This window comes from Eleutherodactylus coqui, chromosome 5 (genome assembly GCF_035609145.1).
Source record: "Eleutherodactylus coqui strain aEleCoq1 chromosome 5, aEleCoq1.hap1, whole genome shotgun sequence".
Classification (NCBI taxonomy): domain Eukaryota; kingdom Metazoa; phylum Chordata; class Amphibia; order Anura; family Eleutherodactylidae; genus Eleutherodactylus; species Eleutherodactylus coqui.
Genome location: NC_089841.1, coordinates 110,010,085 through 110,031,275, shown reverse-complemented (window position 1 = coordinate 110,031,275; position 21,191 = coordinate 110,010,085). Strand labels below are relative to the sequence as shown.

The 21,191-nt window shown below is 44.6% G+C and overlaps 1 protein-coding gene across 6 annotated transcripts in view; it reads right to left on the bottom strand.

Annotated features, from left to right (window-relative positions):
- Window positions 1–21,191, bottom strand: part of CAST (calpastatin) — a 148,849-nt gene that overhangs the window by 66,086 nt on the left and 61,572 nt on the right. For 4 of the 6 annotated variants that reach the window (XM_066603012.1, XM_066603011.1, XM_066603014.1 and 1 more), the window contains one exon: window positions 18,359–18,454. In XM_066603012.1, coding sequence (XP_066459109.1) covers window positions 18,359–18,454 — 96 coding nt within the window. Of the gene's footprint in view, window positions 1–12,087; window positions 12,108–15,721; window positions 15,851–18,358; window positions 18,455–21,191 lie in introns of those variants that run through there. The other 2 variants (XM_066603015.1, XM_066603016.1) reach the window with 2 other exon arrangements.

Sequence of the window (21,191 nt, the reverse complement as noted above, 5' to 3'; positions counted from 1 at the left end):
CAGAAGTTATTCACTTACCTGCTCCGTTGCTAGCGTCCCCGTCGCCATGGTGCCGTCTAACTTCAGCGTCTAATCGCCCGATTAGACGCGCTTGCGCAGATGGGTCTTTTCCCTTCGGCTCGGCAGCAGCGGTGTTCTGGCTCCGCCCCTTCTAGGTGTCATCGCGTAGCTCCGCCCCGTCACATGTGCCAATTCCAGCCAATCAGAAGGCTGGAATCGGCACATGTGACGGGGGCGGAGCTACGTGATGACGCGTAGAAGGGGGTGGAGCCAGAACGCCGCTGCTGCCGAGCCGAGGGGAAAAGACCCATCTGCGCAAGCGCGTCTAATCAGGCGATTAAACGCTGAAGTTAGACGGCACCATGGCGACGGGGACGCTAGCAACGGAGCAGGTAAGTGAATAACTTCTGTATGGCTCATATTTAATGCACGATGTACATTACAAAGTGCATTAATATGGCCATACAGAAGTGCTGAACCCCACTTGCTGCCGCGGGACAACCCCTTTAACTTGCGGATTCCATATGCAGAAAAGAAATCGCAGCAAGCTCCATTTTAACACAGATTCAGCACGGAAGGCCTCCACTGATCTCTATATAAGCAAGTGATCCACAATTCAATTGTGAATACATTGCGGATTTATAGGCAGATATCTCTCTGATTGCTTGGAGACCAAGCAGGGGCTGGTACTGCTGCCGCCGATCTCACTGAAAACATGTGGAACCCCCTGGATGCGAGAGCCTTGCATCACTGCAAGGGTTCCCTTCATCCTTGCCACAACTATCACAGCTGCGACAGGAGATCACAATGTTTGCCGGGATTCTGGTAGGGGGGGGCAAGGGGTGGATTTGAAATATAAGCCCTACAACGAAAATAAGCCCTGGCTGCATTTTAACAAAAAAAACACACAATACATTACATAACAGGCGCTGTCCACTCCACCGCACTTCTCTTCCTGAAGCTCCAGCGTACTTGTCTGTAGTCTTCAGCCACAGATTCCTAGTTAGAGGGGGTTCAAAAATCCCGCCACTAAGAAATGCTGGCTGTGATTGGTTCTCCAGCGCCGCTGGCTCAGCCAATCACTGCAGCGCTTGATGAACCAATCACTGCCATTCAATGCGATAGCTGCGATTGGTTCATCGAGCGCTGCAATGATTGGTTCTCGAGCCCCATGGCTCAGCCAATCAGAGCCAGCACTTCCTGGAGGTGGGTTTTTTAACCCCTTAACCAAAAAGAGCTGACTGAAGACTACAGACTAGTGTGCAGGAACTTCGGGGGAAGAAGTGTGGCGGAGCAGACAGCGCCTGTTAGGTGATGTATTGTTGTTTGGTTTTTTATGCAGCCAGGGCTTATTTTAGGGACAAACAGTAAAAGTAGCATCGTACTGCAGAAAAAACGCAATTTTGTGTGATACAACACAAAGGAAGGCTGCATAGGGAAACATGGGCTACAAAACATTGCAAATCGCAGCTGTATAGAGCATGCCATGATTTTCTATGCTCGCAATGTAGCAGCCTACAAAGCATCGCTAATGTGAAATAACCCATTGGAAAGCATGGGCTTCACATAAATGCGATTTGTAGCGCTGTGGCATCGTGAGAAAATGGCACGATTTTGTCACCTGTGTGGAAGCGGGCTTAGAAACTCCTATTGACTTTCTCGCAATTAAATTGTGCAATTATATCGAGCAACAAAATCGTGGGCAGCAATGCGGGATTTTTCACGAAAAAAAAGCATCACTGACGCTACAAAATCGCGTGTACAAAGCTGCAATATCGCAGCAATTTTGTAGTGGTGATATTGCTGTCGCCCATGTAAAAGAGGCCTTAGGGTCCACTCCTGAACACGTGGAGGCTGGACCAATGATGCTTTGCTCATGCAGGCCTACAGTTTTCATACATTCTTGTGCTTCAAAGTAACTTCACAAGTAGTTCCAGGTCTCTTATTACAGAACAGACCTCAAGAAAGCAACAGGTGGTGGGTGAGCAATAGACACGATATTAGCGTAGAGAATGGTGGGAAATGCAGAGATGTTAAGCAGAGGACTATGACAGCTGGCACCGGACGTGACTGCTAATGTGTAACGGGGTGACATGGAATGCATATTACTGATAAGTCATCTACAGTTAATCACAAATGGTAGTGTAATGCCGTCTGCTCTATTTTAGTGCGTTTCAGCGATTTTTAACGCACCTTATCGCCCCTTGCAATAATGGGATGCATTAAAAATGCAGTTCGAAAATGCTGCGTTTAACCCAACGCCTGTGTGAGATGGCCTAACTGTGAGCTGTGCCCGAGAACAAGGATGTGTATAGCCTCATAGGCTATAATGGGACTGTGTGCTTTCTGTGGATTAACACGGGCAGCACATGGGGGCCGCAGTGCAGATCCTGATTGTTAAAACACCTGCTTATTTTGGCCATCAGTTTATATGCCCGTGTAGAAGCACCCTTAAAGGGGTTGTCTCGCGGCAGCAAGTGGGGTTATATACTTCTGTATGGCCATATTAATGCACTTTGTAATGTACATTGTGCATTAAATATGAGCCATACAGAAGTTATTCACTTAACTGCTCCGTTGCTAGCGTCCCTGTCGCCATGGATCCGTCTAAATTCGCTGTCTTCTGGCGTTTTTAGACGTGCTTGCGCAGTCCGGTCTTCTGCCTTGTGAATGGGGCCGCTCGTGCCGGAGAGCTGGTCCCGCGTCGTCATCGTAGCTCCGCCCCGTCACGTGTGCTGATTCCAGCCAATCAGGAGGCTGGAATCGGCAATGGACCGCACAGAGCCCACGGTGCACCATGGGAGAAGACCCGCGGTGCATCGTGGGTGAAGATCCCGGTGGCCATCTTGGAGAAGGAAGAAAAAAGTCGTCGCAGAGCGGGGATTCGGGTAAGTAATATATATATATATATTTTTTTAACCCATCCTTTGGGTTTGTCTCGCGCCGAACGGGGGGCCTATTGAAAAAAAAACAAAAAAACGTTTCGGCGTGAGACAACCCCTTTAAATATGGACTAGAAGGTGGGGACTTTTAGTGCACATCTACCGGTATACATTCATCAAATATAAGATCTCAAATGTCTAAGTAGCAGCTGTCTAAGAGTCTGCACGGAGGATTCTGGAAAGGAGTCTTGTAGAGCAATCCGATGTACAATATATACCTCCTATAATAATGTGGGACATGCGTGCAGTGCAGAACGGCTGAGCTGGAGGGCTGTTGGAGGACTCTGGTAGATGCAAGCAGAATTGTGGAGAAACAGTGCTTTCTGGGGAGAAACCCATGCATCCATGAGGCACCAGACAGCTGCATGCGAAGTGCCTGTAGGTCTGTATTACTGATCATGCAATAAGTGCTCTGCCATACCTGTATCCAGTCAGAGCAGAGGGGGGAGCTGTAGAACAAAGAGCCAGGCACACTTCAGAGACAGGAACTATCTCCGGGACACTTGCAGGAGCCGCAAGTCAGGAGCAAATTTTGCTTTCACACTGCTAACAGCATCCTCGCGGGCCGCTTCATCTCTCCCCTGCTAGTGTTAGCTGGCAAAACTGCGCAGACTCCTCTAAAGGCTTACAAAATTATTTACCATTTTGTTGATTTGAAGATGTTGAACCACACCTGGGAAAGGTAGAGCTGAAAATATGTCCAAGAACTGTCCCCACCCTAGAAAATAACACATCTAACCCTTCCACATCACGTTACGCAAGACACATTCTGAGTCAAAACTCAGCAGAATGGATACGTAACACAAGGGGCAGGAACAGAAGTGTAAGGGCTCCTTCCCACGGACGGATTTCCGCCGCGTAATACGCGGCGAAAATCTGCCGCGTTGCCCGCAGCTATTAGGTTCTATTGAACCTAGTAGCTCAATGCTCACGGTGCAGAATTCCATCGCGGAATTCCGCACCGTGAAATCACCCGACCTCACCCGCGGCAAATAGAGCAGTCAATGGAAGCCGTCCGTCACGCTATCTTCCGCTATAGCACAGCGGAAAATAGCGTGAAACCGCTTCCCCGCCCACTGCCAGCTGCGTCATATGAGGTAAGTATTGGGGTCTCTGGGGGGCGCCGTGACAGGCTCCGCCACGGAATTCCGCGGTGGAGCCAGTCACAGCCGTGGGAAGCCGGCCTAAGTGGGGAAGATTATATTATATATATATATATACACACACACACACACACGATGGTCCAAAGAAAAAAAAGTATACACACTTTAGTGGTCATCTATGCCCTTTGTTGAAATCCATATTGATTATGTGGCAGCAATACGTAGTATTATCTGGTCTCTAAAGATGTCAGTAATCACAGGATTGCTAAAGCAATTATGTGAAGAGGGAGAGAGATAGACACACTACAGACCATTTAAATAATGCATGAACTACACTGAAAGCAATGGCACGTGAGCGCCACCATGGTACTGTGCGGGAGACTTATAAGATTGGTACACTTGGACCAGTGGTTCATAAATACACTTCTATGCAAAGTGCTGAACAACATCAAGGAGTTAAGCACATTAGGGTCGGTTTCACACAAGCGTAATACTGATCTGATCTCATGGCATCACAGTTAGAGCTACGAGTTGGGGTCAGTAGACATGCGGTCAGGCTGGGACGCTCATCTGCAATACGGGTGCATAATACACACATGGAAAACTAGTCTAAAATCAATTCCTCACTGAATTGTAGCAGAACAGAAATAAGTCTTAGTGAAATGAGGTGATCTACTTTGGACTGTAACAAGGGGACATCCTACGTCTAGAGAAAAGAAGGTTCCTGCACCAACATAGGGGGTTCTTTACTGTAAGAGCAGTGAGACTATGGAACTCTCTGCCTAAGGATATGATAAAGGTGAATTTAACAAAAGTGCTTGAGAGGGGCATGGACGCCTTTCTTGAGCATAATAATATTTCAAGTTATAATCACAAGGACAAGGAAATGGACTGGAATGAGCGTTGGAAACAACTTGAAGCAGAAGCCATGAAAGGCCATATTCTCACAGGTCAGATGGCCCGAAAACCTTTCATGGCACGCAACAACACAATCAATGGCAAAAATGGGAAGGAACTGAATGACCAACAGACTATCAACGATAGGTGGAGGGAATACTCAAAGGAACGATATGCCTGCAAGCACATACCTGGATCACTGCATGAGGTGGAGCCTGTTGACTTGGAGCTCCCTTTATGGAGGAGTCAGAAGTCGTTATAGCAATGAAACAACTAGTCAAAAATAAAGCACGAGGCATAGATAACATACCAGCAGAGCTATTGCTGCCAGTACCAGTGAAAACTATCACAGCACTGTGCCACGCAGTATGGGCATCCACATAATGGCCACAGGACTGGAACAGATCTGTCTTCATCCCTCTACCAAAGAAAGGCGACTCCCAGAATTGCTCCATTTACTTGACAATAGTCCTCACTCTGCATGCAAGCAAGATCCTTCTTAAAATTTTATAGGAAAGACTGAGATCAGTAGTTGAAGCGGCACTCCCTGATGTGCAGGCAGGATTCTGGCGAGGACGCGGCACCCGCGACCGTATTGCAAACCTGCGATGGACCATGAAAAAAGCTTGAGAATACCAAAAGAATATCTACATGTGCTTCATCGACTACATAAAGGCCTTTAAGTGCATCGACCATGACAAGCTATTGAAGGCCCTACAAGAGCTGGGTGTATCGGCACATCTAGTCAAGCTGATAAAATCACTTTATACCAATCAAGAAGCCACAGTGGAAACAGAGTATGGGGACACAGATTGGTTTAGGATCGGCAAAGGCGTCCAACAGGGCAGCATCCTCTCACCCGTCTTATTTAACTTAGATGAATTGGAAATCGGGGTGAAAATAGGTGGAAGAAACATCAACAGTCTCCGTTATGCAGATGACACAACTCTGCTTGCAGAAACAGAAGCAGGTCTGGAGCAGCTGATATGTAAGATTAAAACTGAAAGTGAAAAAATGGGCCTGTACCCGAATGTAAACAAGACTAAGGCCTCATGCCCACGGTCGTGACGGACTCCGCGAATAGAATATCGCAGCGGAGTCCATCGGGGCGCCTCCCAGGGACCCCATACTTACCTATCCGGATCCCTGTGAGAGTCCCGCCTGGCAAGCCAGCACGCATGCGTAGTACAGCGCGTGACGTGCCAGCAGTGCGTGATGATGCGGTGGGTGGGGACGCGTAATCACGCAATACTTCTGCTGTGCTACATCCCTCTACAGCGGAAGTATAGTGTGATGGCTGGCTTTCATTGACTACAATTAGAGTAGGCCGCGGTTTCTTTCATGCTGCGGAATTCCGCGGTACAATTCTGCAGCATGAACATTGAGCTGTTAGGTTCAATAGAAACTAATAGCTGCGGCATAACGCTGCGGATTTCCGCCACGTGAAACATGGCAGAAATCCGTCCGTAGGCATTATCCCTAAAAGTATGACAACTGCAAAAAATGGCCAAATTCAAATTTAAAAACAAAACAAAAACAAAAAAGCAACAAAAAAAACCCCGAAACCGACAACGAGGCCATAGAATGCGTATGAGATTTAATCTCCCTTGGCTAAACAAAATTGACCAGGCTAGAGAATCTATGCCAGAGATAAAACATAGGATAGCACTGGGGCAACGCGCGATGCTAAACAAGGACAATCTAGAAAAGTTGAGATATCAGTATAGCAACTAAACACAGGATAGTGCAAACCACTGTTTTCCCCATAGCCATGTATGGATGTGAAAGCTGGACTGCGAAAAAAGCCGATAGAAGGAGGATTGATGCGTTTGAGCTGCATGCTGGTGAAAGCCACTGTGTATGCCCTGGATGGTGAGAGTAACAAACAGAGAATTGTATAAGACCCGATATATCACTGGAGGGCAAGATGACCGGACTCAGACTCATGGATTTTGGCCATGTAATGCGAGCAGAGTCGCTAGAAAAATCTATAATGCTTGGAGAGATCAGTGGCGAAAGAAGACCTGACCGCCAAAGGACATGATGGCTGATACTGTCAGAGCTGATACTGGCATGGATATTACACAACTGAAAGATGGAGTGCAAAATTGAAAAACATGGAGCGAGCTCGCCTTTAGCCTGGGTTCACACGGGGCGGATTTGCTGCGGGTCTGCTGAGGTTTGCCGTTGCATATCCGCACTGCAGCAAAACCGCTGCATTTGCAGTGCAATGCAGTGCAAATGTGTTTGGGCAAAAAGCTGTTCTCACAGGATGGATTTTTTTCCGCACTGCCGCAGTGCGGAAATGCAGCTGCGGTGCTGTTTTTCAAGACGCAGCATGTCAATTCTTATGACTTTTCCGCAGCGCTTTTTTGTCCATAGACCTCTATGAACGCAGCAAAATGCGTACCAAAATACGCTGCAAGAGTAAAAAAGCGCTGCGGAAAAAAACGCTTGTGGATTTTCCACACGGAAAATACGCAAGAAAATACGCTAGACAAAAATAACCTTTAAAGCGGTTTTGCCGCAGAAGCAGTTCTTCTGCGGCAAAACCGCAGCAAAACTGCAACAAATCCGCCCTGTGTGAACCCAGCCTTAGGGTTGCCTAGGGTGGTGAATGACTAAATGGCTAACAATAATAATAAAATCACAAGATTACCGGAGAAGGCCATTGATCAGGGATATTTTGGGAACAGAATTTCCCGCCTATAAAAGGAAAATTGGTTTCTACCTCAGGAGGTTTTTTGCCTTCGACGGGGATCAATGCTGCAGAATAATAGGCTGAACTGGATGGACATATTGTATTTTTTCTTTCATGCTTACAAACTATGTTACTAGATATACAGTAGGTGCAATAAGGTCGGTAACCTTGCTCCCAATATAGTCTAACTGGTTCTATAATAGAACTATACAGGGGTGGTGCTTGTTAGAAATGCTCCTAGTTATAGGCACTCATGTTCGTTGTGATCACTGACCGGTCTTGTGAAAATACAAGGCAATTTAATTAATGTTTTTCTACCACAGTGACTTATGCACATATATATTTTCCAAATGTCCAATTGATGTGGCTCATGCTATGTGAAATGCACTATATGTGGGTTTCTTCCTTCCAAAATAGCCTAATTATAGGTTCTAAACTGGGCCCTAACTAATGACATAATGGAGCAGAATACCACGCAAGTCTGCTAAATGTAACACACTACAGGCAGCTAGTGGTAGGGTGGAAGAAAAATGTGATCTGATGACATGGTGGTCTCATCAATGGGGCATGCAATGGCATACCTATGAGCCCATCACGTGTGGCAAGTAGCCTGCTCTATACACCCCAGTAGTATGTGCAACATTTATTTATTTAAAAGGAATCTGTCAGTGACTAAAGTTATGGGTTAATAGGAGTTGAGGCTCCGAGTCCAGGGATGTGACACTTTTACTTACCTTCCCCTCTGTTCGGCTGTTTGCTCTGAAGCCGCACCCTGCATGGATCCCATAGACTACTTGTGCGCACGCTCATAATGTGAGAATTAGACCGCCAAAGTTCAGTAAAAGAAAAAGTGCGTAATAAATGGAGAGAGGACCTTTCTCAAAGAAGTAGAACAAGAACATTCAAAGCAGGAGCCCCATTTACTTTAGAAGGATTGTGACCCCACCATTCCCATTCAATCTCCTTCCTGATGACTTCCCAGGTCTGAACACTCCATAACCTCCATGTAAAGTTTGCTCTCCGTTTTTGTTTCACTATGCCGCTACAGGGTCTACCTGGTGGATATCCGGAGGGTCCGAAGTGACCACTTTTATTAAAGCAATTAATATCAGAAGAGTGCTAGTTTCTACCACTTGAGGAATGTAAGTAATTTTTGCTAATATCTTATGTACCAGGAGGGATTCAACCAATGATTCTTATTATTTCTCTGTAGTGTGGGAAAAAAAAATGCCTGCATAGAAACAGTCAACAAGCAGGAAAAATATAGCTAATGCAACTGTTAGGCCTCCCTCACACAGGCGTTGCTGAAAGTGCCATGATTTAATTTGCGTTGGTTTCCCACAGCATAGGCCGCAGCATCCTCATCATTTATGAGCGGCGCTAAGCGACCAAAAATAGAAGAAACTCCACTCAAATGGGAGCCTCTGATAGACAGCCTCTGTTGCTGAAAAAAACATCTGTGTGAGGGAGGCCTTAGGTGCATTCACAACTGGCTGTACATCCAACTGGAAGAAAGTCTCAAATGGGGTACCACAAGGCTCTGTCCTGGACCCAATGTTGTTCAACATTTTTAGGAATGATCTAAATAAGCGATTTGAGGGGAAACGGATCAAATTTGCCGATGACTCAAAGTTAGGAGGGATAGCTAACACTAGAGAAGAGAGAGGATTCAAAACCATCAAGACAAGCTTGAACAGTGAGCAGCGACTAACAGAATGGTATTTAACAGGGAGAAATGCAAAGTTCTACATCTGTGCAAGAAAAATGAAGAAAGCACATACAGAATGAGAGGAATTGGGCTAAGCAGCAGCACATGTGAAAAAGACTTGGGTATACTAATAGATCACAGAATCAACATGAGTCAACAGTGTGATGCAGCAGCCAAAAAGGCAAACACAATTCTGCTATGTATTAAGAGAAGCATAGAGTCTAGATCACGTGAGGTAATTATCCCCCTCTATTCTTCCTTAGTCAGACCTCATCTGGAATACTGTGTCCAGTTCTGGGCACCCCAATACAAAAAAGACATAGACAAACTGGCTCAACTTCAGACAAGAGTTACCAAGATGGTGAGCGGTCTGCAAATTATGTTCTATGAGGAACGGTTAAAGGATCTGGGAATGTTTAGCCTGCAAAAAAGAAGGCTGAGAGGAGACTTAATAGCCATCTACAAATATCTGAAGGGCTGTCACAGTGCAGAAGGATCTGCCCTATTCTCATTTGTGCAAGGAAAGACTAGAAGCAATAGGATGAAACTGAAAGGGAGGAGACACAGATTAAATATTAGACAGTGAGGGTGATCAATGAGTGGAACAGGTTACCACGGGAGGTGGGAAATTCTCCTTCAATGGAAGTCTTCAAACAAAGGCTGGACAGACATCTTTCTGGGATGACTTAGTGAATCCTGCACTGAGCAGGGGGTTGGATCAGATGACCCTGGAGGTCCCTTCTGACTATTCCATTCTATCTGTTTGAGTTCCCGATATGGCTTTTGTTATCTTTTTCTTTAGTCTAACGAGGTTTGATTTTTGCGACCTGTGATCGACAACTTACACCATACCCCAATGACCTTGTCACGAGTGCAAGGTCACAAGTCTACACAGCAATTTTGGTCGTAGGCAAAAGCCACCAGGTAGCCCTAGCAGCCCATTAATTAGCAGTTGTCTACACATAAATATATAGGCTCAATCCTTACTTTGGACAGAAAAATCAGACCTTATGCGTCCAGCTTAAGTGACACTATTTCTATCAGATCAGAAAGCCGGTTTTCAGATAGTACTGTCTTGCACTGCAGTTCAGTGTTGCTGGATTCACGTGTTTAGGGTGCGTTCTCTCAGGGAGTTCAGCATTTGCCTGTGGTGCCCGGCCCTTCCCTGCATTCATCAAATGTTACATGCTACTGTCAAAACAGTCAACTACAGTCACAAAATTCATAGCAGATACAGTATACACCATAGCGCTCCTATGCAGGCTATATAGTTGTACTACATTATGAACACATATCATATCTGCTCTGAACTGCCTAATCAGACATGTTGGGGACAAATCTGCAACCATATCTTATAACTAGTCCGTACCATCTACTGTACTTCATATAGACTTCAACTATATAAACTGTGCCATCATCCAGACATGGCCCACACCGACCAACTCAAAATCATCTGTGCATGTATAAACACTTAAATGTGTTTAAGTGGTTAATGCAAAAGTCAAAGCGATAACAAGTGGAGTGACCGCCATCAGCAGGACAATAAAACCAGACATGATTCTGTAATGCAGATCACTGCATGGACTCAGGAATACTTCCAGAAATCACTGTGTGTGAACACAGTTCACCGTGCAATCTACAAATGTAAGTTAAAGCTGCATCATGTGAAGAAGAAGCCATGTATCAACACCACCCAGATACACCAACGCATTTAAAATGGACTGAGGCAAAATGGAGAACTGTTCCGTGGTCAGATGAATCAAAAATTTTAAATTATTTTTGGAAACCATGGATGCCGAATCCTGCGGACTCAGAGGAGAGGAACCTTCCAACTTATCAGCGCACAGATCAAAAGTCTGTATCTCTGATGTTATGGATGCATTAGTGCCTGTGGCATGGGCAGCTTACACATCATGAATGGCGCTATCCGTGCTTGGCAGTATATAAAGCTCTGTTCACATTTACATTTTATAGACTGGAGTTCTGATGTAAACCTGATAGACGCCATTATAGGACAATTGGATAAAGGTACTTGTACACAGGACAACTTGTGCTCCTCTGTTTTCACACGAGTGATAGTCGTTCAGAGTATGGAGATGGAGCGTGCTGGAGATCTCTTCCGGCTGTCCACCTCCATTCACTGCAAAGCGGCAGATGTTCAAAAATAAAAGATTGCCCATTTACATGGGCCGATAGTTGCTTGGTTTTTAATTGCGCTAAAAACCCACGGACTCCGACGCGGTGGCTGTGTGTACACGGGCCTACTATAGCTGAAAATGTTTTTATGATTATTTGGGCAATAATTGCCCCGTGTAAAGGTAGATTCAGTTAGCAACACTTCAAACAATAGATCCACCGTAGCAGTCATGGCTCCACTGCGAACAAAGCCATGAAATTAGTCTTCACAGAGCCTCATTTTAACACTCACACACAGTATGGTCAGCACTAAAGAAGCCCAATTAATCATCAGCTTTGTGTTATCAGTTGTTACTGATTGGAAGAAAATATACGGTAAACTCTGCAGATGTTGAGTTGTGAATGCTTACTGTTTGCTCCAGGAAAGTTGCTGGTACATATGGTAAACAGAACCATAGACCCCCATTCACCCAGTGGAGGCCATTTTGGCCTACGTTCAGGTAGCTTTTGTCATGGTTTCCAGGTGTTTTTTGTCATTGTGCCTAGAGAAATCTAGCAAAAAAGCATACCATGGGGTATGCAATATTTTTCAATACCAACCAATGGGGGGACATCCGTTAAATGTATATATCCGAGGTTCCTGTCATAAATCTTCCTGATGAAAACCTTGGACATAAACAAAAGACAAGGTGTGAAAGGAGCCTAAGTCTCAAGATAACTGATACGTCTAATATATCTGAAGCTAAAAGGGAATCTGTCCTCAGCTATAGGCTTCATGAACTAACTTATGGTGTTAATTGTGGTGACTCCGCCAGGGGACACCGCGGGAACCGGGGACCATGTGAGTATGAAAAGACTTTCCCTGGACTCCTCCTCACCTAAAGTATATCCACCAAAACTTAAAGGGGTTGTCCCGCGGCAGCAAGTGGGTCTATACACGTCTGTATGGCCATATTAATGCACTTTGTAATGTACATTGTGCATTAATTATGAGCCATACAGAAGTTATAAAAAGTTTTTTACTTACCTGCTCCGTTGCTAGCGTCCTCGTTCCCATGGAGCCGACTAATTTTCGCCCTCCGATGGCCAAATTAGCCGCGCTTGCGCAGTCCGGGTCTTCTGCTCTCTTCAATGGAGCCGCTCATGCAGAATGCCGGCTCCGTGTAGCTCCGCCCCGTCACGTGCCGATTCCAGCCAATCAGGAGGCTGGAATCGGCAATGGACCGCACAGAAGAGCTGCGGTCCACGGAGGGAGCAGACCCCGGCGGCCATCTTCAGCAGGTAAGTATGAAGACGCCGGACCGCCGGGATTCAGGTAAGCGCTGAGCGGTTTGTTTTTTTAACCCCTGCATCGGGGTTGTCTCGCGCCGAACGGGGGGGGGGGGGGGGGGGTTAAAAAAAAACAAAAAAAAAAAAACCCGTTTCGGCGCGGGACAACCCCTTTAAGCTTGAGCTGAATTGGCTGCTATGAGTTATCCAGGACTTCAGAAGAGAAGGACATAGGGGTTCTGATTTCTGACAGCCTCAAAATGAGTCCACAGTACGGTCAGGCAGCAAAGAAAGCAAGTAGGATGCTCGGCTGCATAGCTAGAGGTATAACCAGCAGAAAGAGGGAGATTGTGATCCTGCGATATAGAGCACTGGTGAGACTACATCTGGAATACTGGGGTCAGTTCTCACCTACAGAAAAAAACTGATAAAATAGAACGAATCCAAAGACGGGCTAGAAATATGGTGGAAGGTCTCAATAACAAAAAATATCAGGAAAGACTTAAAACAACTTAATCTGTATAGCCAAGAGGAAAGAAGGGAGAGGGGGAACATGATCACAAAATTTTACATATGTTAAAAGGTATAAATAAGGTTGAAGAGGGAAGTGTTTTTATTATGAAATTAAACACTAGAACAAGGGCGCACAATCTGAGATTAGTTGGTTGGAAGATCAGAAGTATTGTCATGAAATATTTTACCCCTTTCCAGTGTCGGACTTCGTCCAACATTCAGACTTCCCTGCATAGCTCCAACGTCAGGGGAGGTCCGACACGTTTCTAAAACTATTCAGAACAGCTCTCCGATATGGGAGGCTCTCCTGCATATGTATGTTACAGTATGTAGGACAGCTCTTCGACGTCAGAGAGTTGTCCTGCATAGTGTTTGAAATGTGCTATACATATTGTAAGCAGTTATAGGATGCCTCTGCATGGCACTGTATTACAGAGATACGTAAATATCATTGGAGAAATTAGGAATGACTAGAGTCTTATAACATAAATGTATGTAATATCAATGTACATATATTTACCAGATTATTACAAATGATCTCCCACTCATAACTCATGTTTAATTTTCAAAAAATTACTAATAAAATCTTAATGAAGGTTAATTTTTATGTGTTTCTGATGAGTAATTCCAAAAAATCCACAATGCACTATCCCACCCTAAATAAATAAGAGCTGGGGAGTGTGCGGGTGGCAGGGAAATTGGATTGGAAAAGGTATATGAAAGAGTAGTAGATGCTTGGAACAGACTTCCAGCAGATATGGTTGAAAAAACAATAGTAAATGAATTCAAGCTTCCTGAGAAAAGCACGGATCTATCCTTATAGAGACATAAAAAGGAAATAATATATGGACAGACTAGATGGACCATGTAAATGGCGATTTTCTATGTTTCTATAAGCAGGTTCCCTTTAAAGTCAACAATTCTAATTGCTGATATATCAAACTGAGAGCCAAATCCATCAGCCTGTATACAAAACATAACCTATTCCAGAGGAAAACAAAGCAGAGATGAAAGTGGCATGTAAAGTACTGTCTAACTAGACTTTTTAAAAACTTCTGACGTGACAGCGACATACCAGAAGTTTTGAAACCTCCACTGATTGCTAAACTGAATAGGTGAAGCCCTCGTCTGAGCACTGTCCTGTTTATCTGTGATCATGAATGGTATGCAGACTCCATAGACTTTCTATAGAGTTTGTACACTGCTCCGAGCAGTGGCAGAGACAGTGGAGTGGGCACAATGCTCAGGTGAACGCTTCTGCCCAGCTGTTTTGGTGATCAGTGGGGGTCTCACTACCTGAACCCTTACCAGTCATTACTTCTCACATGTCTCTATCACGTGTCAGTTTTAAAAAAGTTTTGTTACACTTTAAGGTTGCTTTTACACAAGAAGGATATTTCCGCATTACACACTACAAGACATGGAAAATTAAACGCCAAAATCCGCATGCCTCCGTGTCGACTTTAATGTAAAATTGAAAATGACTTAATTCTGCCGACAATTCAGCATCAACATCCGCATGTAGACGTTCCAGTTTTGAAGCAGAATTCTGTTGCGGCAGATTAAGCTGTGTGTTGTGCTGCATATTGCAGAAATGTTCTGCCCGTGTGAAAGCATATGGACTATCCGGACTGCATCATGATAAAAATGAAAAAAAAACAGATGCCTGGAACATTTACACATCTACACCGTTACCTTATACTGGACTCTATTAGTATAGGATGGTATAAGCTTTGTCTCCATGGGTCACCAATGCCTTCTCTCGGCATTTCTGATCCTTCCTACTAGTCATAGGCCTGAGATTAATGTCCATTGTCTGTAGCAACAGGGTGGCTGCCAGACATGTCTTGGCCGCTTATCTCCTAGAGAAACAAAGGGTCAAGCAGATTGACAACCAACCTGTCTAATCCCTTTGCATCAGGGGAAACATTGGGCAAGCACCAGAGACTTCTGCGGTGTTTTTAAAACCAGCTCTAAATCATTTCTACTTAATGTTTTATGCTATGATCACAAATTAATGTTCAGTATTACCAAATAAAACAACATTCAATGACGTTCTGTTTCACATACTCCACATACATGTACCTAAACTTCCTGTTAGCAGCAACCTACTAAGCGCCAACACCGATATGCCTCTTATCTCATAGGTTACCCTTGTCAGTGGCTTCTCTACACTTCACGCAGTTCAGTAGTGAAGGCAAAGCAAATAACAACACCACACCCTGTAAATAAAAGTACAGTTGCTAGAACTCCTCCGTCTGGGCTGGCTATGAATTCTGTGCATCAGCCACATACATAACTTTGTGGATACTTTGTAACCATTATGCACCCACCCACTTCAGAAGAAGTCACTGTGAACTTGTATCAGTTCTGCAAAAATAGAAAGCACGTCACCACGCTGCGCTTATGTCAGCAGCAAGACGCATAGTGCTGCGTTTAAGAAAAAAAGTACCTTATTTCTCAAGAGCAAGCCCTGCGTCCTCAGTGATAGCCTGCACCGCAGCTCAACCACAACATCAGAATCTCTCTGGTAAACCCTGCTGAGCCTGCTACGTCATCAGGCTCTTCCCAAATCTCATGCACACATGACATGACAAGGCCATCCCAAACTGCAACAGTAAGAACCTTAATCTCCACCCAAAGGAGTGACTAATTCCTCCCCAGTGCTTAACCCTCACAGGCCTGGGTGACGTATAGCACCTCTGCATATAGCAGTACGCTGGGCTGCACAGATCACCTCATAGGAACTCATAAAATGCAGAAATAACATTACATTTTCACTATAGATAAAACTTGCTAAACAAACATATAAATGCAAAATGGGATATAAAGGTAGCTTCACACGGGGCGATCATCGTCCAAATAATTATTGGTAGAAACAACTTCAGGCAATAGTCCCCCCATGTATATGAGGCTGTCCACAGGGCACTGAACCATAATTCGCTTGTTAGTTGTTTGTTTTCAACTCACCTAAAAAATTGTCATTGGTTGATGAATTATCATCTCATGTCAGTAGAACTGGGCTCAAAACGAACAACCAAAGTACCAACTTGGTGGGAGGCCTTCAGTTGTTCAGCGTGAACCTTCTGCAAAACACTGATTGGCTCCCCGATGTTTCTCCCCACCTACTAAATCTTCGAAGCGCTCATAAATGTGCGCGGGATCCTTGAATTAACACTCGCTGCTACGTCCGTTAGTTTGTTCATTGCTATGTTTGTTCGTTTGTTCGCTGCTGCGGTCTCTTCAGCACATCACGTCGTTCATGATTAAGCTAGAGAACGTAGCAGCGAGTGTTCAGCCGAGGATCCCAACAGGGGCATAAAAAATTTAAGAAATAAAAATAGTGTAAAAAATACACATAAAATTAATAACAAGAACAAACTTTTTTGCGCACTTTTCCTGTTTTGTATATTTTTTTCAGATCCCACATATTTGGTATTGTTTTATCCGTAACGACCTGTACAATGAATTGAACACACTACTTATCCTGTATGGCCAAAGATCTGAAAAAAAGAACCTAAAAATGGAGGCAAAAAACACGCAAGAAAGGTGTTTAAAAATCCCTGTATCCCAAAATTGTACCTTTAAAAACTACTGCTTGTCAAGCAACAAACAAGCCCTCACAGAGCTCCATCTATGGAAAAAAAAAAGTTCTGGGACGTTGAATGCATCAGTGTAGAAAAAAATATTTAAAAGAAAAGGGTTTTTATTATGCAATAGTGGAAAAACCTAAAATAATTATAATAATTTTGGTACACTCGTAATTAGAGATGAGTGAGCATACTCGCTAAGGACAATTACTCGATCGAGCATTGTCCTTAGCGAGTATCTCCCCGCTCGGCAGAGAAGGTTCGGCTGCCGGCACGATGACAGGTGAGTTGCGGCCATGAGCAGGGGGGAGCGGGGGGTAGAGAGAGAGATCTCCTCTCCGTTCCTCCCCGCTCTCCCCCACCGCCGAATCTTTGCTCCCGAGCGGGCAGGTACTCGCTAAGGGCAATGCTCGATCGAGCAATTGCACTTAGCGAGTATGCTCGCTCATCTCTACTCGTAATCATACCGATCCGCAGAAAAAAATGTATCATGTCAGCGAGGGCTTATTTACATGAGTGTATATCGGTCGGGTTTTCACGGCTGGCCGATATACGCTTCCATCTAAGCAGTTCCCCCTTCCCTCCCCCTCACCAGCTCTCTGCTTCTCTCCTCCAGTCCAGTGTTTGCAATAGGAGGGGTGGGGCAGGGGCGGGGATAAGCTTTGCTCTGTCCTGCCCACTTCCATTGCTGGCTATGGACAAGGGGTGGGGAGAGCGGAGCTTAGCTACGCCCCCACCACGCCCACTCCAATTGCGAAGCGCTTAGAGGGGAGGAGAGAGGCAGAGAGTCGGTGAGTGGGAAGGAAGGAGGGAACTGTTTAGATGGAAGCGTATATCTGTCGGTCGTGAAAACACCGGCCAATATACGCTCGTGTAAAGAAGCCCTTATGCTGCATGATTAACACTATAAAAAAAACAATGGCGCAATTGATGCGTTTTCTACCTGCCCTCGAATTTTTTTTTAAGTTTTACAATACATTTTATGTACCCCAAATTGGTACCAATAAAAACTACAATTTCCACACCAAAAACAAGCCCCCATAAGGCCATGTCGATGGAAAAATAAAAAAGGTATGAAATGAAAATCCTTCAAAAATCGTTGCGTCCTCAACGCCAAAATTGGTCCTGTTCTTAAGGAGTTAAATATTAATTAGACATTTCCTCTATAATTGAAGGGGTTTGCTACAGTAGTAAAGATGGGTGAACCTTTTCAAGTTTTGCTGCTTTAATAGACATTAGGTCATACAGATGGAACAGAGTGTAACTAGGGATTTAACAAGATAGGATACTTTTCTGTGCCAGATTGTTAACCCTTCTAATTGCTTTACAAGTGTTTTTGTTATGATAAGAGAACAATAGTTTGTTTAATGGCTCCAGAAAGTTATCACACACAAGATAAACTCTGCTACATCGGTATTGGTGAGATTTACTTATGAAAATAATATTTGATTTCTATGCGCTGTGTAATAGGTAGTAGACAGGAAGAGTATTTTTCTTACCCTGCTAACTGCAGCACGTGTGCTTGCACTGGTACTCGCACTGGTACTCGCACTTGCACTGGTACTTGCACTCGCACTTGTGGTTCCATGTTTTTTCTGTAGAATGGAACAAAACAGAAAATGTAATTTTAGTTCTTGTGCTCCTAAAACTCCACAGTTATTTAATAAAAGAGACGTACAATTAGTAAACAGTAGACAGAAATGATGTAATAACTGCGCCATTGGATTAGATAGAAGAATGTACAGTACAGTGCGAATACGGCTACAGAATATTAGCAGTACAGTTGCAATCAAAATTATTCAATCCCCATTGCAAATTAGGGTTCTTTGCTAAGTTTACAAACTTCCAACAATTTACAAAAAGAACAATTAAAAACAACAATTTAAATGGCTCAATACAACTAACATAATGAGTAGTTTCTCCAAATTTAACACAAAATGCCACTTTTAATGACTTCTGCACTTTCAGAATTATTCAACATCTTCAAGAGAATCCCCATAAGAGCCCAGATCAGTTGTGGCCTCAAGCAGACCTGATGCAACTACCCTGTTTCCCAAAAAATAAGACAGTGTCTTATTTTCAGGGAATGTCTTATTTTTCCATGAAAAAGAATTTACATTTATTGTTGAAGAAAAAGAATGAACATTTCTTATATGCTGTACAGTAGTTGTCATCACAAACCAACATAACCAGACAAACTGTGAATCCTATCAAGAAATTTCTTGTTACTACCATTATTTACATGTACAACAATCTATGGTATGTTTACCGATCCCGATATTTATGAACACAAAGCAAGATTTATTCAGTGACAGTCATGTCATCATCTTCTAGAACATCATAACAATCCAAACACTGAATTTCCTGGTGAATTTCTTGTGACTCCATTTCTTTCAGTATCATTGGCCCAAACCTCTCATGTCTAGCAATAGCACTGTCCTTAAATAAGCACTTCTTGTCTTGCCTGACACACACAGGGCCACAAAAAATAAGGGCTGTAATGTACCTGGCTCCCACACACTGTCTGGAGACTGTAATGATCACCCACAGCAGTTCCTGGACCGCTTGTACAGCAGGGACGGTATTGCAGCTTCCGGCCATCAGGGGGAGCTCATCACAGCAGACTCGCACAGCAGGGACAGAGCTAGGTCTTACTTTCGGGGGAGGCCTTATGTTTATCACTTTAGCAAAACCTCTACTAGGTCTTATTTCCGGGGGATGTCTTATTTTCGGGGACTTCATAAGTTACATAAAATGCGCTTCAGATAAAACAAATCAACTACCCGGACTGCCTAGGGCTTTGTTGGCTGTGTAAGGCGGAATGCACACAGGCGTATTTGCACTATGGGATCCAGAGCGGGTGTCCACCTCCGAATCCCGCAGCAAATACTGACATGCTATTGAAAATCGCTTTTCCATGCCCACGATCGGAAATCAACTGTGATTTTTCGCTCACCGGAGGAAAATCGCAGCATGCTCTATTCTTGTGCGAGCCTAGCACGGACGGCTTACATTGAAGTCAATGGAAGCCGTCCGTCCTGGAGCCCTTCCACAATGAGCATTGCAGATGACCAGCACATCCGCAGCACAGAAGCCATCTGCACACGAACACATCGGACATGTACGCGGGGGTCACAGGGTAAGATTCCGCTGCGAGATCCCATTCGTGTGCATTCGGCCTTATCAGACTGCATGTTGGGGCGCTATGACACTAGTGTAAGTGGCAGCCGCTATCACTCACACTTCTCCAACAACTACCAGGCAGCAGCTATGAGCGCTGTGCCGTCCAGCAATTAGCGCTGTTACAACTTAATAGCATTATTTGCTGGGCAGTACCTGCACTCACATGTACAGCCTGGCAATTGTTGGGAAAACACAAGCACTAGCATCCCCTCGAAAGGGCCCTTTAAAAGATGGCTGAGTCAAGAAAGTGGGCTAAAAAAGATAAGAGATCACTGCCTTGCACAAATAAAGAAATCGATGCAAAGTGATAGTAAAGACACTGAATGCTCCTACAGATACAGTCGGCTGCATAGTTCACAAGCTCAGGGTTAAGGGCACACTGGCTGCACTACCTGGACATGGCAGAAAGCGGAAACGGTCACCGGCTGCCACCAGATTCCTGAGGAGACAGGTGGTCAGAAACCCTCGAGAGACTGAAAGAGACAAGCAGCAAGATTTGTTGGCAGCGGGCACAGAGGTTTCCGTTTGCACAGTAAGGCACATACAAGAAACTGAAGGTTTTTATGCCAGAACTCCTAGACTACTGACTCAAAAGCACAAGAAAAGTCCAGTATGCTCAAAACCATATAAATCAGCCACAGAAGTTTTGGGATTCTGTTCTGTGCCGTGATGAAAGAAGACTAGATATTTCCGGGCTTATGGATCAGCGGTATACCTGGAGAAGGCATGAAAAGAACACCCTACAGCATAGCGGTGGCTCAGCGATGGACTGGGGCTGCTTTGCTTCCTCTTGTACTGCAAACCTGCAGCGTGTGGAGGGCAAGATGGATTCAATGAAGCTTGGACGTCATTGGACCTTCCAACAGGACAAGCATACCTCACAGTCCACCAAGGCTTGGCTACAAAAGTACTTCTGGAAGATGTCGATGTGGCCATCAAAGTCGTCTGACTTGAACTCCATAAAAAAAATCTTGGATAGGATTTAAAGGCGGTGGTTGTAACACAAGAATATCAATGAGGAATGAACTAAAACCTCCTCGGGAAGCAGAGTGCACCGTGAAGCCATCCTGGACGGCTAAAAACAGTCTCCCAAAACAGCATATCATAGGGACACCGTCAGAGAAGCTGACCGCAGGTAATATACCCCAG